Genomic DNA, 21,284 nt, shown 5'->3' with positions numbered 1-21,284 from the left:
GTATCCAGGCTTAGTTTTTCATTTTGATGTTTTAGACTTGCTTAAATCTTGGTCAAAGTTAGGTTTGACCAGAATTTAAATGAGCAAAACAAAATTCAAAAAAATCAAAAAAAAGGAAAAACCATGTGCTCATTCAAACATCATCCAATAGATATTTAAACATCATGTCAAACATACTTCTAACGTAGGTCCAACATCATCCAACAGAAATACAACATGTCAAGTGATAAATGTTTCATAATACAACATCATTCCTTATTCATAATGTTTCATAATTGTTCATAGATAGCGTTGGGGCTTCTGTCTGTTCCTTGAGCTTCTTGCCATCACTTTGCTCCTCGTGCACCTTGTGCTCATTATTTCTTCTCTTCTTCTCTTGGTTGTCGGTACCTTGCGCGTCTTCTTCAAACCTACCATAGAGCTGTGCAAAACATAAAGGGTCCAAACATAAACGGTAATGAGATCGTGTCAAGTGATAGATGTACAGTAGTATTTGACCCTTGCAAGATTTACATACCTAGCAGAACTCACAACAACAGAAGGTTGGTCACCATTTGGAGCCTCACTTGGATCACCATGATCACCATTTAGAGCCTCACTTGGATCACCATTTGGAGCCTCACTTGGATCATCATTTGGAGCCTCACTTGGATCACCATGATCACCATTTAGAGCCTCACTTGGATCACCATTTGGAGCCTCACTTGAATCATTATTTGGAGGATATTTTGGATCATCGTCAAAATCATGCGGCTGTTGACCATCATCATTTGGAACCTCGTCAAAATCCTCATCTGATGCAACCGGCTGTTGACCATTATTTTCATCATCTGTTGAGGCAACCGGCTGTTGACCAACATTTTCATCATCTGTTGAGGCAATCGGCTGCTGACCAACATTTTCATCGAAGCCTTCATCGAAACTCTCTCCGAACGCTGGATCTACTGTGTTATCACAATACTTACCGAAATGACCAGACCCACCACATCTTGTGCACTTACGCTTCCTCGCTCCAAGTCCAGCTCCTTCGCTGCGAGGTCTTATTCGACTCTTCCTTGGTCTACCTGCTGCTCTCTTCAGAACTGGAGCGCAAAGCTTGAATCCAGGGTCCACCATGTCCCATTGTTGTTTTCCCTCCATAGCAGGCAAGGCATAAGCATATGTGGCTTTGAACCTTGCAACAGAGTAGTAATCATGCACATACTGCTGTATGTTCCCTGCTGGACCTGGAAGAGAAGTGATGAAAAACAAGGCATGAATGCATGGCAACCCAGTTATCTGCCATTGCCTACAACTGCAAGTTCTAGCTTCTAAATCCACTGGATATCTCCATTCCCTCTTCTCTTTATCCAAATATGATATCTCTGCTGTGGTACCCGAGCAAAGCGTCATGTTCATTTCCAAGCCTATTGTCTTCTGCTTCAGTTCATTCATCACGGCAGGGATGATAATGTGGCCCATGAATTTTGCCTCGGCTATTCCTGCACGATAATGAAATTTCTGCATGTATTCTATCCTTATCCTGTCAAGCAAATCCACCACATAATGACCCTTTAGTTTCCGGATCGTTGAGTTGAAAGACTCTGCTAGATTATTGTGCACATAGTCAACTTTGCTCACTTCACTGAATTGGCTTCTGGCCCATAACTTGGAGTGGTGTGTTTCCAAGTATTCTTTCACTTTGGGATTCATGTATAACTGCCTCAAGTGGTAGTTGTGCTTCTTCACACTACATGTCAAAGATGCTGGCCATAAATTGTCGGTATACACCTTTCCTTTGAATTTATTCATGAAATTTGCAGCAAGGTGACGCATGCATTCCCTATGCTCTACTCCAGGGAACACATTGTCCACGGCCACTTCTAAACCTTTGCAGGCATCTGTATGAATGACCAACCCATTGGGATGTCCAATAGCCCGGCGGAGATTATGCAAAAACCAAGTCCAGCTCTCCCCAGACTCTGTCTCCAGCACACCATAGGCAACTGGAAATACAAAACTATGTGCATCAACTGCACAAGCTGCTACTAACTGTCCTTTAAACCTTCCTGTGAGAAAAGTGGCATCAATAGCCAAATAAGGCCTGCAGCCTGCCAAAAAACCCTAGCGACAAGCCTCAAAGCAGACAAAAACCCTTCTAAAGCATTCCTTGGTCTTTGTCACTCCCCTGAATGTGTACTCCACGGTGTGGTGATCAATATCTACAATACTACCTGGGCTTGTCCTCTCCACTTCACCTTTGAATGAATACAACAATTGAAAACTTTCCTGCCAGTTACCATAAATAGAATCCATAGCATGTTGTTTACCATTGAACAACCTCATGTATGGTAAATCTATCTTGAACTTATCTTTGATGTTCTTCTGCAATTCCTTTGGACCCACTTGCTGGTTTTCTTTCACCCACTTTTTTACTTCTTCTGCCACCCATCTTGACTTGGCTCTACTGATTGTATCCTTCCCAAGGGTTGATTCCTGGCATGTGTGCTTAAAAGGATTCACTTTGACCTGAACATTAGTGCTATTCCGCATTTTAGCTGCAAGCAGCCTCCATGGACAACCCTCAGTCGGACAGTGCACTCTGTAACGTACTTGATCGCTCTTGTGAACTTTGAAAGTACGTTCTACCTTGATGCAGTATGTCACAAGTGCATTTCTACACTCATTCATGGATGCAAAAAATGTACCTTCTTCCATTTGAGGGTTCAAAGGGTCCCATTCAACAGTTGCAAGGTCTTCGTCCTCACCCATCGCGTCATCATCCACACGGACTGCATTGTGAGCCTCATCTTGGTTTTCAGCCCGAGGTGACCGTTGTAAATTCTGAATAACATCAGAATATAACTTCTCTTCATCAACCCCAGAATTGTAGCCATCAGGCTCCACTTCAAGGGCGACCCTACTGCTGTTGCCCACACTTGTCGAGCCACCACGTCGCCGTGCACCAACTGAACTGTTCTGGCTAGAGATGCCATTACGACGACTTGATTCTCCCAGAGATGTTGCACCCGCCATCCTAGGTCCAAATGCCTGCTCAAGCACATCAACTTGCAGCCTCACATGAAAATTATCTTTCTCTTTATGCCTAACAAATATGGTAGCTAGCTCTTCATCATTACTAACTGTCACCCAATTCTTTTCCCCATCATAATATTTGTATACCACTTCACCAAGCAAACCCCAAGGATATTGGCTACAAATTACCTCCCCAAATTGTCTGAAACTCCAATTACTAGCCATTGGCAACCGATAATCAAAACCTCCTTGGTATTTCTTCTTATCCTTTGCATCGAACATGTACCGGTCCCTTCTAATGTGCACCATGAAAGCAAACCGCAACTCCATCCTAACCGGCGAAAAACAGAGACGCAATCAGCACACTAATTGGGCAAACCTACTCGAATCGAGTGTTCAAATGCACAATTAAGCTCAATCTAAACAAGAGGCGAGACTTACCCCTCGGGAACCCAGTCGTGGACGCGGCGGATCTCCGGCCCGATGCCTGCCTCGCCAAATACTCCGGGGTCGCCGCTGCTCACCATTTCGCCCTAGGGTTCTTCCTCCTAGTTCAAATAGCTCCAGCAGCCCCCCACCTTTGAGCGCTCCGGCCGGGCGCACGGAAGGAGGCCGCGCCGCGAATCGAGCAGGTGGCGGGCGCCCCACCCGTGGCGTCGCAGGAAGGTGGTGGGCGTCACAATGAGCCGTGGAGCGTAGGCGCAGGGAGGTAGCGGCGGAGCAGGCCGTGCAACTGGTGGCGGGGCAGGTGCTGGCCGCGGCGCAGGTGGCGGCGGCGGCGGCGCAGGACAGCCGGCCGGGCGGATGGGTGTGAGCTAGAATGATTTGGGGATTTAGTTGCAGGGGCCTACATGTCAGCTCCAGACCCATGTCCACGCGGTCCCACGTGTAAGCTCCGGACCCACAACTACTAACGCCGGCGGACGGAATGGACTCAAATATGGCCGTTTGGCCTCGTCGTAGTTGCTGTGCTCGGACTAGGGGCAAAACTGAGGACAATTCGCATCTGAGGGCAAAACGGAGCACATTGACACCACTGAGGGCAAAAGGATAATTAACCCTTATTTGGGACATGGCTTAATGGGATTGAGCCTAACTTAGCGAGACATATTCGGGTTGGGGTTTGTGCTTTGCTGTGGACTATCTAGAATTGCAGAAACGATCTGGTCTTTAACAGAATATCATGTATACATTTTTTGCAGGTTTTATTCCGGACTACGGCTCTGATCCGTTCGTGGTCGCTACTCACCCAGACGGAGGCCAGGGAGCATTTGGTTACTGGGTCTATCCGTTGGGAGATGGTAGCTCGGGTTATCTTCAACCGGTTTGGATGGCGGTCATGTAATAGGATAGGCATTTAGTATTCCTACCTAGTTTACCCAGCCGGTTGTGGCATCTTGATGTGGCTAGTTGATGTATCTAGCTTCTTCGGGCTCTGTGTGAGCTTGTTCTGCTTTTTTTTCACTTATGAGGACCTTTTGAACCATGTTGGCACTACTTTATTTTGTTAATAAGAGGGCCATATGCATCGTACTGATGCAGAGGCCGGGGTTTCCCCCCTTTCGAAAAAAAATGTAAATAGGAGGTAGCTGGGCGAGAGGTGCAGAAGTCTTGCCGGGATTTCTCCTTCACATGACACCTAATGGAGTATTTAATGCTTTTGTCCTGAACTGGTAAAATTAGGTATGATAGCCCTGTTTGATATCTAGTCAATATGTAATGATTGTTTTACCACTGTGGTAACCCTTTGAGCTATAAAAAGGAGGACTGGGGCAACTTTTACGAGGATCGAACCCTAGCACAACTTGCATGCGTAGCTGCTCTCACTCTGCACCTTGCCGGGGAAAGCGCTCCTTGTACATGTGCCCATACACGTCCAATACACAAAGCAGGAGTAGGGTTTTATACCTCACCGTGGCCTGAACCTAGGTAACCTTTGCATTCTCTGTTAATTTTGCTCTTTGTGCTTGTGCATTCCTTTAGCGGAACCATAAAGGGGCTAGATGGCCCCATAGATGGTCGTACGCACGACAAGAACCAGCCATAGTCCCGGGCGAGCCACAATTTTGTCCCGGGTGAGTGCACCGAGGTATAACCTATATGATTTCATATCTAAAATTTATGATGCTACCTGCTCCTTATTGCACACACGGAACAGACTCGGACGTGAACTCTTGTAAGTCCATTTCCTACACGAACCATCACCTATTCCAATAGGACACATACTACTCTAGCTAATCCTAACTCGGACACCGGCATGCAACTGCAAGCCAACTCGTACCCATATATACATCACTTGTTACTTTCCAAACAGTTAAGTCAGGTAACATGCAAACACGATTCCTAGCCGGACTAATCAACTTATCTAGAAACTTATTAATCTACTAGGCATTGTATGGATTATCGGATCAACAGGGAGATTGCTGCGTGAAGCGGAAGAAGATGGGGCGGAAGGAGCTTGCCGGATCGTGGGGAAGACCTGTACTTTAGGTCAATTAATGACCCTAGGTACGTCGGTGGCGTAAGATTGTGGAGGAAGGGAACTGCAACAGAGTTGTTGTTTTTTTCTACAAAGAGAAAAAGATGTGTTTTTGGCATCCCCTGAAAGATTTCACTCCAGACGCTTGGACGTGCGACAATGGGCAAGGGCTCCTAAGGATATCTCATCGTACGGCTATATATCTAATTAATACAGAGATTGTACGGATAGTTTGGGTTGTTTTTGAGGATTAACGTGGAGCATCGAATGGTGCATCCAAGTAATCAATACAAGAGAATTAACGTGGAGACTCGAGTGATGCATCGAATTACAAACTATAAGATAGGACCATGCAATATGTCCTGGATTGCAGATAGATTGTGGATTGACATGTTTAAAATATCGTGCAGTGTGTCTGGATTACAAATACGTACAAAAGTGCAGTGCCATTTCTGAATAAAAGTGAAGTACCCCAATGTAGAGAAATTTGACCGCACCATTTCTGAACACCATTTAGAGCACGACTTGTCATTTCGTGTATGCATCATACCTCAACTCCATTTAGAGCACGACTTGTCATTTCATTTCTACAAGAGAACAGCCTGCCACAAGTAGGCAGCAGGCTTCAAGAACAAGCCACGAAGGAAACGAAACAAGAACAAGGGTGGACTTGTCCACCCGCCGCAAGCATGCACATCATCGTGGCCGCAGATTAGCATCCCATTGAGCATGTCCACAGCTTGGAAGACGCCCCCACCATTGCTTCTCTGAAATTGGGCAACCAAGCAACGAATCATTATTCCGATTCAGGATTTCAAGATTCTAGCATGTCCTACTGAGTTCCCGACTTCCAGCTGCTGGCATTACCTTGTAGTAATCCACAGCCAAGAAGTTAGCCCAACGGTTGCCGGCAGCAGTGTGGCATGTGTGGAGCACCTCCACGAGCCCTCGCGAGTGCTCCATACATGTTGTCCCTTGGACCGGCCGCGAGCGGAAATAGTTCACAAGAACCAATGATTTACTTCTGTCGCTTAGGACAGCCGATTCCGAGCGATTGCGGCAGACACGAGAGTCCATTCCGACGTCACCATCTATGATAAGAGACAGCCAACGTGTAAACTACTAGAGCAAATCATATTTATCTTGAGACATTAATTAACTGAAGAGAATAAAAGTCTGAAGCTTAAACTCACACATGTTTTCGACCATATAGTTCCATTGGTATGCAATTCCTTCACTTGACTCCTTGAATCGGTTTGAGGTGAAGACAAGGAGACGCCGGTTCAGCCTGATCATGTCACTGACACGGGGCCAGTCCTCCCCGTTCCGTGGCATCCTCGATACCGGAAACCAGTACTTTGTGAGGCCTGTCTTGATAAACAACTTGGAGAGGCCACGGTGAGACTTGACATAGTCCTCGAGGATGAGTGTCACCACCTCTGATGTGTTCATTACAAGAAAGGCCTCTATTTCTCTCATGATACCTATGGCGGGCTCCTACGTAAATAATTGCCGGTCACATTAGGATATATATGATTCTGAAACATTTTAGTGGCCATCCATTCAGAATTTCATAGGACAAATCTGCTCACTCACAAAGGCGGTGGCGTCCTTGCACGTTCCTCCGTATGAATGGCACAACCATATGTCTTCCCGGAAGTCATATAGATCCAGCATCAGTGCTCTAACGACATTCTGCCAAAAAGTGCCGTGTGTGGTTGCATTATTCAGAGTCATACCGCAAAATTTTCAGAATCAACTGGCAAGCAGGAGTGGCTCTTACATTCAGTTGATCGGTGACCGAATCTTCCTGGTTGAACAATGTGAAGGTTGGGATATCTGTTATTGAGAATGAGTTGTGCGTCGTGAGGAACGCATACTTGTTGAATGGCAGTGAGTTGTCCTGGTGAATTGGTATTGTTAGCTTCAGGAATACTTGCTAGTTTATGTTTTCTTTTTTGGAAAAGGAGGTTGGAACCCCCGGCCTCTGCATTAATGTGATGCACATAGCCATTTATGTTAAAGTTGGTTTAAGGCAGTGACACCATATGGGTAAGTATCTAGTACGTTATTTGTGGTATACTCACTGATAATGTGTAGTACATGACTAGTGAGTGATATCTATGGTATCAACAAATTGTCAGTATAAAAAGAATTATCAAATGGCAAAACAAAAATGCACAATAGAACATACAACTGTGTCGAACGGGCTAGCGACTGTTGTCTGGACACATCTTTTACCGGTGCATCCAGTTCCAGTCCATTTGCGGCAAGATAGTCCTGACTTGAAGTTGGCATCTGAGTTACATCGATCCCCAACCTGCAAACTCGTTGACGGAAAGAACTGTGAAATTTTTGAAGAGTTTGGAGTTCGCAATATACATTGACTAGTGAGAACGATAGACAGGATACCCGACAAACGCTTATATGTGTTGCAATAGAGGCTAACATGATGAAAAACAACAGAAGCATTGTCACTCCGCTATATTTACGTTCCTGCTGCGACTCTGAAAAGAACAAGATAACAGGTTGTCCAAGTTGAGGGATCGATGGCATCATCATAATCATTGATTCATTGGACCAAAAGGTTGGGAGATTACACATGGGCGTAGTGTACCTAGGGCTGGGTGGTGTGGAGGTCTTGATAATACATGCACCTTTCTTCTTACAATGAAAGCTCGGTAGCTCAGGAGTAAACTACTCCAGTGGCCACCACCGGACGGGAGGACGTGAACACGATGGCCACAACATAAGATGGTTCGGCGACGGCATGGTTTTTTGTGGTGGAAGACGGTGGTTGGGCGACGGCATGATTTTGTGTGGTCGTGCTGGGAGGCTATCATGTCAACGACGAATGCAACGGGTGCTGCCGCTGTAACCAAACAGACGCCAAAGACCATCATGATGATGAACACCATGAAATAAGCTGCCAGCAAGGGGAGAATGAAGAGCATGCCAGTGAGGAAATCTGAGAGGCCAGCGGAGCCGTCCTCCACAGGAGCAGGAGGCGGATTATCCGCAGACATGGCCACACCCAGCTTACATGTCAGCCACGAGAAGCTGGCGATGGCATTCTTGACAGCGATTAAGAGGCGGTGGCTTGCACTTTTCCCACTGCGCAGCTTGCATATCTGTATCGAGATGAGGATGGGGATGTGTTGAAGGTGAAGCTTACATATCAGCCATGAGATGGCAATATCCCCAACGTCAAAGGCCTTGCAGATTATGCGGAACATGGCCAGGAGGCTTGTTCTTAGACTCTTAGTCTACGGCGAGGGGGAGACGAGGAGGTGGTGGTGGATCACCCCGTCCGGACTTGGAGGTGGAACAAGCAAGGAGAAATGGTGTGGACTGTTAATGTGTTAGTAGAGTCTGAGCCGAAATAAAGATGGTTGGCGGCGTCAACGAAATATGATGTAGGAACGTGACTAGGAAGCAACGAAATTATTTGAGGACGTATTGTTAACTTTCCATGTTCCACAAAACTTCATCCTGTCATGTACTCCCTCTGTATAATATAAGAGCGTTTAGATCACTACTCCTTTCGATTAATTAAACATAACAAAACTATTTCGATGTTGAGTAGGAAACACACCGCATACATATGATATTGGGGGGTGCTGTGCTCATTGTTACTTTCTCATAAAATACTACTACCACTGGTCGCAGTTTCCCATCACCTTCAACAGTCTAGGTTGGTACCACATCAACTTTGGCTTTTTAGTCACCTTTTCCTCCGAGGAATAATCTCACGCTGTCACCACCACCTGCATCTGCTGATCTGCATGGCCCCGCCACCATTGAATATGGCGCTTTGCTCACACTGCTTTCGACGTTGCATCGCTCAAGTCGCCTGATAGGCCGCGTTGCAAAGCTTGATGCACAAATTCATTTGCAAAAAAAAAAAAAATCTCAGCTCTTGCTACGGTTGGATAGCGCCCCCCCGCATCCTTCTCCATGGAGGGATGCGGAAGGAAATTTACGGGTCGCCGTTGGAGATGCCCTTACTGTTGAAGTTGCGTGCTTGTCCAACTACAACATTATACTATATATAAATACTTGTACACTTGATGGCCATTCGAGTTCACAGTTTCAAGGATGCATCGGCCTATATATCCTGAGACATTAGGTAGGTATCACATGAACTTTGGGTTTTTTGCCCAGTCGCAGTTTTAAGGATGCATCGGCCTATGTATCCTGAGACAGTAAGTAGGTATCACGTGAACTTTGGGTTTTTAATTGCCTGCCTTTTTCTCCCAGGAATAATCTCATGTTGCCACCCCATGCACTTGCATCCTTGTGCATGCTCTTGCGCTCAGCTTTGTGCTGGCGTCACCTACTGTTGTCAATAGCCATGCCTTGGTGGGACCCAATATAGCATTATTCCGGACAAATTATGTTGACTCAATGCGAGCATCAGGTCATGCACGGTGGAATCTGATACGATTAGTGGGGGATAAGAACGAACCATTGACAACATCACATTGGTTACAACCATAACCATTATCTAGTACGCATGCATGGTGGGTGGGTGAGGAGTAATATGATCGGCATTACTGTGAGCAGCTAGAAGACGGAGCCACATGCTAGGCTGATAGTATATATATGTGCCTTTTGCACGCCTTTATCATCAAAAGTTGTGTGTACACCTTAAAAGAAGTTGTGTGTACAATAGTAAATCTGCATATGCGGTGCGCTCATTGTCAGCGGAAGGGACGATATCCACGCGAGCTAGTGGACTGAACATAGTTGTTGACTAGTTATTTTGTTTGTAGGGGTTCCCTTCAATCTAGCAAGAAATCCTTACTATCGGGACTCCTACAATTTATCGCAAATAATGAATTGTGTGGCTATGTGCCTCCTAGATATAACGCGTTGAGGACAACCTGTCTTGCAAAAGAGAAAAAACATGTCGGGGGATGCTAGAGCCCCTCAAGTCCACGTGGTCGCTCAAAGGAGTGACTATTGCGACTGATGGTTGGTTTGGCCCTCAAAGGATGACAATTTTGAACTTCATGGTTGTGACAGAGAGTGGTCCAATGTTTCTAAAGACGATCAACACTGAAGGGGAGGTAAAAACTGTTGTTTGTACCTAGATCAACTTGTTTTTTGTCTTCTTTTTGTATAAATTGCTTGCTGGTTGTTCATTGTCTTCAATAGTAGACCAAATTATTATTATTTCGAAACGGATGCATAAGATTTGCCTCGTCGATTAAATAAGAAGAGAATAGAGTTTTACATTGTCTACAAAGCACGGCATGACAATTACTCGCACACAATAATAGACCCTAGCTTTTTGGCCCCCTCTATAACCCAAAGTTTGGCCTCGGAACACACGAGCATTACTCTCTTTCCATATTGTCCATGAGACAAGCATTGTGAGGGACGCCATAGCTTGTCGATTGGGGTTCCTTTTGTCGGTCTGTCAATCCCACCAATCATAGAGGGATTCCTCAAGATGCCACGCGGATGTGTCCATGTGCACGAGGCCAAGCTACACGATGATCAATCCCCATAGCCGAAGAGTGTATCGGCACTTTAAGAAGAGGTGTGCACCTGTTTCTTGCTCCCTTTTGCAAAGTGCACAAAGGCTACAATTTGCCCACCCACGTTTTCCCAACCTATCGGCGGTCCAAATCCTATCTTTGAGGGCCAACCATGAGAAGAATTTGACATTTGGGGGCCGCAAACTTTCCAAGCCATGATGTCCATGGGTGAAAGCGTCAAGCCAAGGAATTGAGCCTTATCAGCGGTGACCGCCGTGTAGAGCCCATCGTTCGTGTGTTTCCAAATGCTTCCTTCTTCGGCTTGGACATCAAGGGAAAAATCATGCACAAGCATCCAAAGGGTGAAGAATTCCCGAATGTGGGCACCAGTGACGACCGTGTTGATGTTGATTTTGAAAATCCACGCATTGTCCTTGAGGGACTCCTGCACCTTCCATTTTTTTGCCTCGAAGCCTCGTAGATGAGTGGGGCAATATCCTTCGGTTTATGTCCCAAAAGCCAAGGTGAATCCTAGAATGGCGTTTTGGCGTCGTTGCCAACGGTGATGGTTGTGGAGGCATAGAAAAATTCGATTTCCTCCGCGGTGCATGGGTTTCCAAAACCAACCCAAATTTTTAGGGCTCCGTCCACTCATACCAAAGCAATCGAAGCTGCAAAGCCCGAGCAAATTCATCCGTATTTAGCACCCCTAGGCCACCATACTCTTTTGGTCTACAAACGATCTCCCAATAAACCTTGCACTTCGTCCTAGTAGTCTTCTTTGAGCCGGACCACATGAAGACCCTCTCAATCTTGTTGAGATAATTCAAAGTGCTTTGCGGCACAATTAGCAGCGTAATGGAATACACCGCCTGGGAGGATACGACCGACTTGACAAGGGCCGTGCGCCCAATAGTAGTGATCTTTTGGCCTTCCCAAGTGACCAATTTGCCTGCGGCCTTGTCTTCTAGATATTGGAAATCCACCTTTTTTAGTTGCCAAATGGAGAGCGGGAGGCCTAGGTACTTCATAGGGAAGGAGGCCCTAGATGCCGGCAATGCTTTAAAGGATTTGCCCGAGGTCAAGGTGATTGCATCTAATTGGCACGACTGAGCTTTTTTGGAAGTTGGTGAAGAGGTCCGTCACCTCGCCAAAGCCTCGCAAGATAGAGGCGAGGTTGTCAATGTCCCTCTTGATCGGGACCACAAATAGGCCACGTCATCCGCATATAGAGAGGAGCGCACCATTGCACCACCCCACGTATCTTATGAAGTAGGCCTTTACGGGTTGCCAAGTCGGGGATGTGATGTAGCGGATCAATTGCAATGACGAATAGTAGGGGGAGATCAGGTCTCCTTGGCGAAGGCAACATCCATGTTTAATAGGGGGGCCGGGCAGTCCATTGAGCAGGAAACACGAGGACGAAGTGCATAGGAGTGCCGCAATCCAATCCCGAAATTTCGCTGGGCAACCTAGCTGCCGAAGAAGATCAAGGATGTAACCCCACTTGACTGAATCAAACGCCTTTTTTATGTCAAGCTTGAAAAGCAAGGCAGTGGTCTTGCACTTGTGAAGTCATCTAGCGAAATTCCGAACATACATGAAGTTGTCATGAAAGCAGTCTGGGCGTGGGAGACAATGGCGTCCATATGGGGGGTCGTGGGTTGTGAGAGCGAGGGGGGATGGCTTACAACTCTTCTTAAGGTAGACCAAATTATGTTGACTCAGTGCAAGCATCAGGTCACGCACGGTGGAATCTAATATGATTAGTGGGGGATAAGAAGGAATCATTGACAACATCACATCGATTACAACCATAACCATAATCTAATACACATGTATGGTGGGTGGGTGAGGAGTAATATGATCGGCATTACTGTGAGCAGCTAGAAGACGGAGCCACAGGCTAGGCTGATAGTATATATATGTGCCTTTTGCACGCCTTTATCATCAAAAGTTGTGTGTACACCTTAAAAAAAGTTGTGTGTACAGTAGTGAATCTGCATATGCGGTGCGCTCATTGTCAGCGGAAGGGACGATATCCACGCGAGCTAGTGGAGTGAACATAGTTGTTGACTAGCTATTTTGTTTGTAGGAGTTCCCTTCAATCTAGGAAGAAATCCTTACTATCGGGAGTCCTACAATTTTATCGCAAATAATGAATTGGGTGGCTATGTGCTGCTTTTCATCCCATGTTGAACTAACCAATGTCACATGTTGCCGCTGGCGCCAGGAACTTCCCCTCGCACAGGCCATAGGCCCATAGCACGCGCACCGGATGTGGGAGGCCCGAGCCCAGTTCTGGTCCTACATCAAACCTTAGGCATGACCTGAGCCCTTGAAGCTCCATTCCCACATCAAATCAATATGCCAGTGAGAGGCTTAGTAGCAAATTATACCATCTCTTACAGCCCAAAGACTCACGTCCGTTCAGATGCTTGGTTGAAACCAAAGTATGGTTACGTGAAATTAAATGTTGACGCGGGATTTGATAGTGACACACTCGCAGCAACATTTGGAGCAGTTATCCGGGACCATAGGGGGAAATTTATAGCGGCTGCTAATGAAAAGATGGACATTTGCTTCGACTCGTTCACAGCAGAAGCAATTGCAGTGAGGTTTGGTTTGAATCTTGCTAATACCGTCAGATGTAGTAAGATTGAAGTGAATTCGGATAGCGTGGAGGTGGTGAATGCGTTGAGCCAAGGCTACTCTTCTTCAGTCGCTTCATTCATTATAGACGACTGTTATTTCATGTCATTAGGTTTTTCCCATGTCATTTATGATCATTGTAATAGGGAACATAATCGAGTAGCTCATGAACTAGCAAGATTAGCTAGGTTTTCTTCTCCGAGGGTTTGGATGGATAACGCCCCTGATGAGGTTATCCCTTTACTTGTAAATGATGCTACTTTACTTATGAATGAATAAAGGAGAAGAAGTTTATAAAAAAAAACGTTAGGCTACTACTGTACTTACTCTGTTTCAGAAACTTCAAATCATGTGTCCTTCCCACAAGCAGGCCCATTTCAACTTGGTTGTAGTCTGAAACTACCACAAGAGACTAGCTAGTCTGAACCCATCAGAGGAGGCTCCTTGTCCAAGATAATCCTAATTTATTCTCAAATGTACGGCCTACATCTACAAGTGCTGGAAAGGGTCATTTGGATTTACTTTTTGGCACTCTGAAATACAAACCCATCAGAGGAGACCTAGAAATCTGCCCTGCAACCTCCTACAGCAAACTAGCTACGATCAGTTCTATTTTTCTCTCAGGTACACGCCATTTGGTAGTGGGAGAAACAGAGAGATAGGGGAAACCAGCAAAGAAAGAGAGCACAAGCAGAAACCAGAGACAGAGCTAAGAACAAAAACTACAGAACAAGGGGGTAAATCACAAACAGGCAGATGCAGATGTTGTGCTCATGCACGCATGCCATGGCAGGTAAACATATTCCAGAGTTAAGATGCGCCAAAACCAAAACACACAAAATGCATATATATAAAAATACAACGTCTGGTAGGTGCACAACTTGGGAGTGTAAACAGACTTGGATATGGTGGGGAAACCTTCTCCGGGACAAAAACCCTACCATATTCAAATCCTTCTCCCTAATAGTACTGATGACACCCACATAATACACTATTGTTTCAGAAGTTACAACAACTTTGCTACGATTGCGCAAACTGGGAACTGATAGTTATCAGCACAAATATGGATTACATACAGATTGATGGAATAGAACCGTAATATGGATTACAGATGGAATAGTCCCGTTGTCCTCAGGTCTTCCAACTTCCATCTAGTCCAGCCATTGGTTCCAGCTCGATCGCCTGTCACCTAGTCCTTCTTGTCCTCCTTGTACTTGAAGAAGAAAACATGGTCAGAAAAGCAATTTTGGCTCCCCAAATAAAGCACGGCACCACTAGTACATCTACAGGTTAGCAACTTTTATCAAAACATGGTCACATGCATGTATGGAATTACTCAAAACATCAGGATTCTATACAGGCTAATTAAGCATGGGAACAAACAAGCAGAAAAAAAGACATGATACAATACAGGTAGGTGTGATCAGCAAGTTCAGCGTACTTTAGTAATAACGATACAAGTTGGATTTTTACTGCATAATCAATTACTTATGTCCAGTATATAGGGTATTTCGAACAATAGAGAAGTAAAAGCTGGACAGAAAACAATTAAATGCTAGCACAAATACCTATTGATCTGGTCCGCTTCCTCTAACTTTGGACACCCCCTGACCTCCACCTCCTTGATATTTGCAACCACCTCTGCTCCACCAATTGAAACTAGATGTTGACATTTCTTAATCACCAATTTCTCGAGTGATACAAGATAATTGTGCCAAACGTTGCCTGGAATGGATTTTATTCCATTGAATCCTTCAATTTCAAGTGAGACGAGGGATGTGAGGTTCTCTAGGCAGCTGGGAATACATGGAGAGATATCCCCACATTCCTTTAAGCGTAGGCTTTGTAGGCATGATGGCAACACAAAACCTGTTTGCCACTTGAGACTTGTGCACTCATCAACCACCAGATGTTTCAGATAGGGAAACCATTCAGCTGGCAGGGACTTTAACTCCGAACAACATCTGATTTCAATTCTCTCAATAGCGGGTAGATGCTCTTGTGTTAGCAGGCCATCAAGGGTTGGCAATTTACGACACTCACTAAATTTTATGACTTTAAGGGACGAGAATGCTCCAATGCCGCCAATAGATGCAAGAGATTCAGACTGAATACGCAGCTCTCGTAGTGCTGGAAGACTCCACGTTTGCAATTGGATGGATGTGATAGACTTGCTTGATACACTAAATTCGGTGAGGGAGCAGCAGTTGATATTGCAAAAGAGACCAGAATCCCACACAACGAGCTCCTTAAGGGACTGCGAAACCAATCCTTGAAGGCGGATATTCGGACAACGGAATAAGGACATTTCTTCAAGGAAATCAAAATCCCCACACTTTTCAGTTGGTACTGATTCTAACATCTCGCAATTTTTAATCACTATTTTCTTGATGCCTGGAGGAAAATCTTCGAGGCTTGAAATATTTTTGCACCCTTCAATTTTTACATCTGCGAGAGACAGGAATGCGGGTATCTCCTTTAAGTTTATGCTGTTGAGTCCATCACATCCTTGAAAAGTGAGTGATTCTAAACTTGGCAAGTTTGGTGGCTGAAACCAGCTTGGGAGTGAGGAGTCGCCATAATTCTGGAGGAGCAGAGACTTGAGGCTGATAGGAGGTTGTAGAACTTCAAGCACTTCTTTGTTCTTAGCCTGACAAGAGGCTGATAGGATGGTTGGCAGCATACCAAAACCCCAGGGCGAATGCATATTCAATGTCAACCTATCAAGATATTTCTTATTTTTCAGTTCAGCTTCAGCTGCCTGATCCTTACTTAGGGCGGCAAGATTATTTATCACCAAGTATCCACGAATTTGGTTCAGATTCTTTATTAACCTAATTCCTTGTCCCTCTTTATTGGCCGAATCAAGAGTTAATCCTATTGCTTCGAATTTCTGCAAACTGGTCAACTTCACAAAGTCACCGGGAATTTCTAGCTTGCATTTCTTGGCATATAAAATCTGCATATGATATAGCCAACAGAAAGTTGAAGGAATCTTCTTCAAAGAACAAGCTCTGGATATTTCAAGGTACCGAAGATGCTTCCAGTTGCCAATATTATCTGGTAACTTATCTGCGGAGGCACAAGACATCACACGCATACGGAGAAGTTTATCACACCAGGATTCCATTACAATATCTGCTTTTCTTCCTAAACTCTTTTTGCAGATTAGGGTACGCAGCTTTGTGTAGTTGCATAGGCTCGGCAAGTTGGAATGGTCAAATTCACTGCTAGGGAGTACGTACAGATGACGAACATTCTGGGGAACTATAGCAAAGTCACTCGTATTTCTTAAGATGAAGCAGTCGTCCTCTGAAACTTTTTGTGCCATGTCATGCAGCAAGTCATGGATTACGTATTGACCGCCAACTTTTTGAAAGAAGGACCGTGCTACAAGGTCTTCAAAATACTGACAGCCAACATCGTGAATAGGAACACCACCTTGAGGCTCCACAAAGCCTTCTGCCGCCCAAATTTCAGCTAAATGCTCCTTGTCAAATTTGTAATCCTTGGGGTAGATAGCACAGAATGCGAAGCATCGCTTCAATTTGAATGGTAAATACATATAGCTCAACCGAAGGGCAGGTAAAATCTCAGTCTTCTCTTGATGCAACCGCCACAGTTCACTCTCAAGTATAGATTTCCAATGTGATACTTCAGGGTTTGCTTTCAACATGCGTCCGAGAGTTTTGGCAGCCAAAGGAGAACCCTTCAATTTTGGAACTATACTTCTACCAAGTCCCTCTAAATCGGGATCATTGTTAGATTCCTCAGATCCAAACGCACACAATTTGAAGAAATTCCAAAATATGTCCTCATCCAGACCATCTAATCTAACAGGCTCCATTGTGCGCACCCCGTCCCTAACATTTGGACATCTAGTGGTGACCAACATCGCACTTCCCTCTTGGGCACTTCTAAATGGTGCACAAAACTTTTTCCAACACTGTCCATTTTCCTTCAAGGCATCATCCCACACGTCGTCAAGGACTATTAATAACCTTTTATTGTTCACATGGTTAGAGAGAATCTCTTGAAGAGTATTCAAATTACCAGCCGTTGCCTCCTTTCCAGTAAAGGATTGTATGACCTCTTTAGTCAGCCTCTTCACATCGAAGTCATCGGAGACACAAATCCAAATTATCTTCTTAAAGTGTGACCTCACTCCTTTATGGCTGCAGATATGTTGGGCCAAAGTAGTCTTTCCAACACCACCAAATCCATCCATCACAAGAACAGGGAGACTTGATTCGCTATTAAAATGGTTGCTTGCTGCTGTGCTTGTTGATGCATTGACTGAACTAGTTGCTCTCTTACGTTTTGAATTTATAGGCACATTGAGAAATTCTAATACTTGCTTCAGCTCCTTGTCACGACCAAATATTTTTGTTTCACTTGGAAAAGAGGTGGTCTCTGGCCTGACTAATTTGTCAAAGCGTTGTGCGACTCCACGAAGCCCCATACTCTCCATCTGACTTGAAAGACTGCTCAACCTCAACTGGACGTCATCCAGTTTGTTGAAGCCATCTTGGATTACGGTGTCAAAGAAGTCAATGGAAGGAGACTGGCTTGCATTGCCCTCCGCTTGCACCTTCTTCTCATACCATCTGAACTCATCAATAAGGTCCTCAGCATCAAACACTGCATCCTTGAGATTGGGAAGGATTTTTGCCACAGCATCATCGTGGCTCCATTCTGCTTTATTAATGAGGTCGTGCATTGCAGGAAGAGTATCCCTCAGAACTTGTAGGCCACTCTCCAACTGCAATACACGACTCTGGAGATCTTGCTCCTGTGAGCCACTCCATTGAGAGTGCAGTGATGAAATGGCAGATCTGGCCCACTGCCAGAAAGTGACACACTCATTGAAGCCACTGATGGCCCCAATGGTAGCAGATAAGCTCATGCTGGCTGGAGTTATGGTGTCGTCCTGCGACCAAACAGTGATACACAATTAGCACTGCGTAAGTAAATTTTACAGTCAAAGTATTTAACAAGCAGGCTATGTGTATACAACAAACCGACTATCATAGGTAATTGATTACTGCAGATACGTTTCCACCAAAAATTCCTATGAAATTAGTTGCATGAAGTGAAATAAACTTGTCTTTTACAATTATTAACAAAGATACTTTAGTTTGGCTAGAAGTCCTATACACTGAGATATTCAAGTGAGATTTATTCACATATGGATGTGAGAGAAAGAGCCTGTGCAGGAATAAATGGAACATGTGCAATATGACTGAGTTGAAACATGAAAGAGATGCCCCTAATTTTATGAATTTACGCGACTCTAGAAGCAGTACATGAAAATACCAAATCATATTCACCACCTACTTCACATCTTCATTACAGTGTGTTCTGTTCCGCTTCCTCTCTGCTCTAGTTCTGTCTTCCTCAGCTTTGCCGAATTTCCTTCAAAAAAGAAGGTTTCTTGTAAACTTAAACAGCTCACTGGATTCTAGTTCCAACAACAAACAGAAACAAAAACAAAAAATGGTATGTGGAACGCAGCAGGAGAAATCAAGATGTAGAAGAAAGCAAAAGGTTCAGGAGGGCTGCTCACCTGGATTGGTGCTGCTTGGCTTGGTGTCGACGAGGGCTCACTGTCAAAAGCACAGGAGCAGGATGAGAGAAATGAAGCTAACAACCTTGGATGGGAGTGAGGGAGGGGAGACTAACAAGCTACAGGAGTCAACCCTCACAGCTTCTGGGAAGGTTCCAGGAAGAAGCAAGAGGGTGAGCTCACAGCTTTGTTCGCTTGCCGTTCCATAGAAAATTCATGATGCTACCCGCTCCTTGTTGTGATGCTAAATTCACTACGCTCACAAAATTCATGATGCTACCTGCTCCTTGTTGCATCTATACAAAATTCTGGGAAGCTTCCACGAAGAAGCAACCATGGTCCTGGGTGAGCTCACAGCTTTGTCCGCTTGCCGGTGCACCAGGTTGTAAAGCTATGGTAACATATCTTAAATTGTTGATGCTACCTGCTCCTTGTTTCCTACCTTAGATCTTATACTTTTCTCCCAAGTGTCTCTAGCATTAAGGAATAGACTAGGCGAGCGGAATACTGGCATCCTCGATGACGCCTATACTGTGTGAAAGCAAGAAAATAAATATCCTGCAGCAAGGCAAGACAGACAAATGAAGAAGTATTATCCCTGTAAGCCAGCCGTAATACAGGCAAATTTAAATTGAGAAACCTGTTAGCTGTTACTGCATATGTACTCTAGATTTTAACATGTTGTAGTATGCTTCTGTTAGACAACAGTAGATAATCTTTCATAATTAATTAATATTAATTTTCCTACTGTTTTGTATTAATAGTTCTTTAGTTTTTAATAATAGTTGATAGAATTAGTTTTGCTATATTAAAAGTAATTCTGTTTGCCACGTTAATAGAACGTGGCTCTAGCTCGGTTAACCTTAGTTGTGACTTTGGCTGGGACGGTACTAGCAGATGTAGTCGACGGTAGGATTGGATGGACAACATCCCGGACTAAAGCGGTTCTGCAATTTTCAAACTCTACCCCCCCCCCCCCCCCACCACCACCACCACCATCGCCATTTTAGTTTTGTAAAAAAAATGATAAAAACTTCAAAAATTAAAATCCTTCGAGATATAGTTATGTTACTACATCTACTAGTTAGGAAAATTTGAAAACATAAATTTCAACACGTTTTGCAAAAAAGTGTTATGAAAAAGTAAAATGGCTATAACTTTTGCATACGATGTCGAAAAAAACCCGTATAATACATAAAAATGTTCAGTATGAAAAGCCGGTTCTGATTTCGATGGTCGTAGGCCGTTTTGCAAATTTTTAGAATCCTCTGAAAGGAAAAAAGTTAGCACTAATCAAAAAATTAAACCATATCATCGAAGCTAACCATAGCATAATATAAAATCTGGGCAAGCCCTGCAGACAAATTAAACCATATCATCAGAAGAATTCAAAACAACCCTAAAAGGGCCACCTTTATTTGTTGTGTTGCGATCTGAAAGGAGAAAAGAACATGCTGCAAACCAGACTATTTCCTTAATTCTGAATCCTGTTACTGCATATGTATTGTAGTAATTAATGCACATAATATAGTACAGTACCACTTAACCCACCCCAAAAAACCTATGAAGGCATGAACCACACCGGAGGCGTCGAGGCGACCAGCTCCGCTGCCGCCCAAGGCCTCAACCATCTCCCCGATGCCATTGTAGTAGCGGTCATGAGCATCCTTGTATGGCCCGGATCGTCCTTGGTATAGTAGATACAGCCGGCCCTGAGCCCCAGGTGCTCCTTCGTGGACACACAGAAGGAACCGTTCCCCTGGACGAACAGCGCAGTTTCGCCGATGTCGTTTGTCACCTTCCACTCCTCGCCGCCGGCACAGAGTACCTGCACCTTGAAGGATGGAGACGTCCGCCGACCCTCCTTGAGCACGACCATCAGTGGCCCACCCAGCACCGCCATGAGGTACTTGTGGTGGTCCATGTGGACCGGCAGCAGCAGCCTCGGTGCCATCACCGCACTTTGTGAGCACGCTGGGGGCATCGGCGTCATACTCCTCCCATGCGTCCACTTTGCCTAAGTATGTGATGGAGTAGAACCTGCCTCGTGATCGACGGCGTCCTCGACGCCGTTACGCGCATGCTG

At 44.9% G+C, this 21,284-nt stretch overlaps 2 protein-coding genes across 5 annotated transcripts; both read right to left on the bottom strand.

Moving 5' to 3' along the window:
* Positions 1-6,081: 6,081 nt before the first annotated feature.
* Positions 6,082-8,730, bottom strand: LOC123038341 (PI-PLC X domain-containing protein At5g67130-like). Its single transcript, XM_044462178.1, has 7 exons — positions 8,392-8,730; positions 7,689-7,814; positions 7,278-7,397; positions 7,091-7,189; positions 6,688-6,991; positions 6,362-6,585; positions 6,082-6,261 (listed from the first exon to the last, which is right to left on the bottom strand). Exons 1-7 carry the CDS (start codon positions 8,728-8,730, stop codon positions 6,082-6,084), a joined length of 1,392 nt encoding a protein of 463 aa, XP_044318113.1.
* Positions 8,731-14,442: 5,712 nt separating this feature from the next.
* Positions 14,443-19,375, bottom strand: LOC123186791 (putative disease resistance protein RGA1). Of its 4 annotated transcripts, none has more exons than XM_044598492.1 (4): positions 19,199-19,375; positions 18,970-19,047; positions 15,201-18,562; positions 14,443-14,845 (listed from the first exon to the last, which is right to left on the bottom strand). In XM_044598492.1, exons 3-4 carry the CDS (start codon positions 18,536-18,538, stop codon positions 14,818-14,820), a joined length of 3,366 nt encoding a protein of 1,121 aa, XP_044454427.1. In that variant the 5' UTR covers positions 18,539-18,562; positions 18,970-19,047; positions 19,199-19,375; the 3' UTR covers positions 14,443-14,817. The 4 variants fall into 4 exon arrangements, with proteins under 4 accessions (XP_044454427.1, XP_044454428.1, XP_044454426.1 ...); XM_044598493.1 differs by having other exon boundaries at positions 18,966-19,047; positions 19,199-19,361; XM_044598491.1 differs by having other exon boundaries at positions 18,949-19,047; positions 19,199-19,355.
* Between the last annotated feature and the right edge of the window lie 1,909 nt (positions 19,376-21,284).

The sequence above is a fragment of the Triticum aestivum genome, chromosome 2A (genome assembly GCF_018294505.1).
Source record: "Triticum aestivum cultivar Chinese Spring chromosome 2A, IWGSC CS RefSeq v2.1, whole genome shotgun sequence".
NCBI classification, from domain to species: Eukaryota; Viridiplantae; Streptophyta; class Magnoliopsida; order Poales; family Poaceae; genus Triticum; species Triticum aestivum.
Note: the sequence above shows the minus strand (reverse complement) of the source record. Positions and strands in the feature narration are given on the sequence as shown.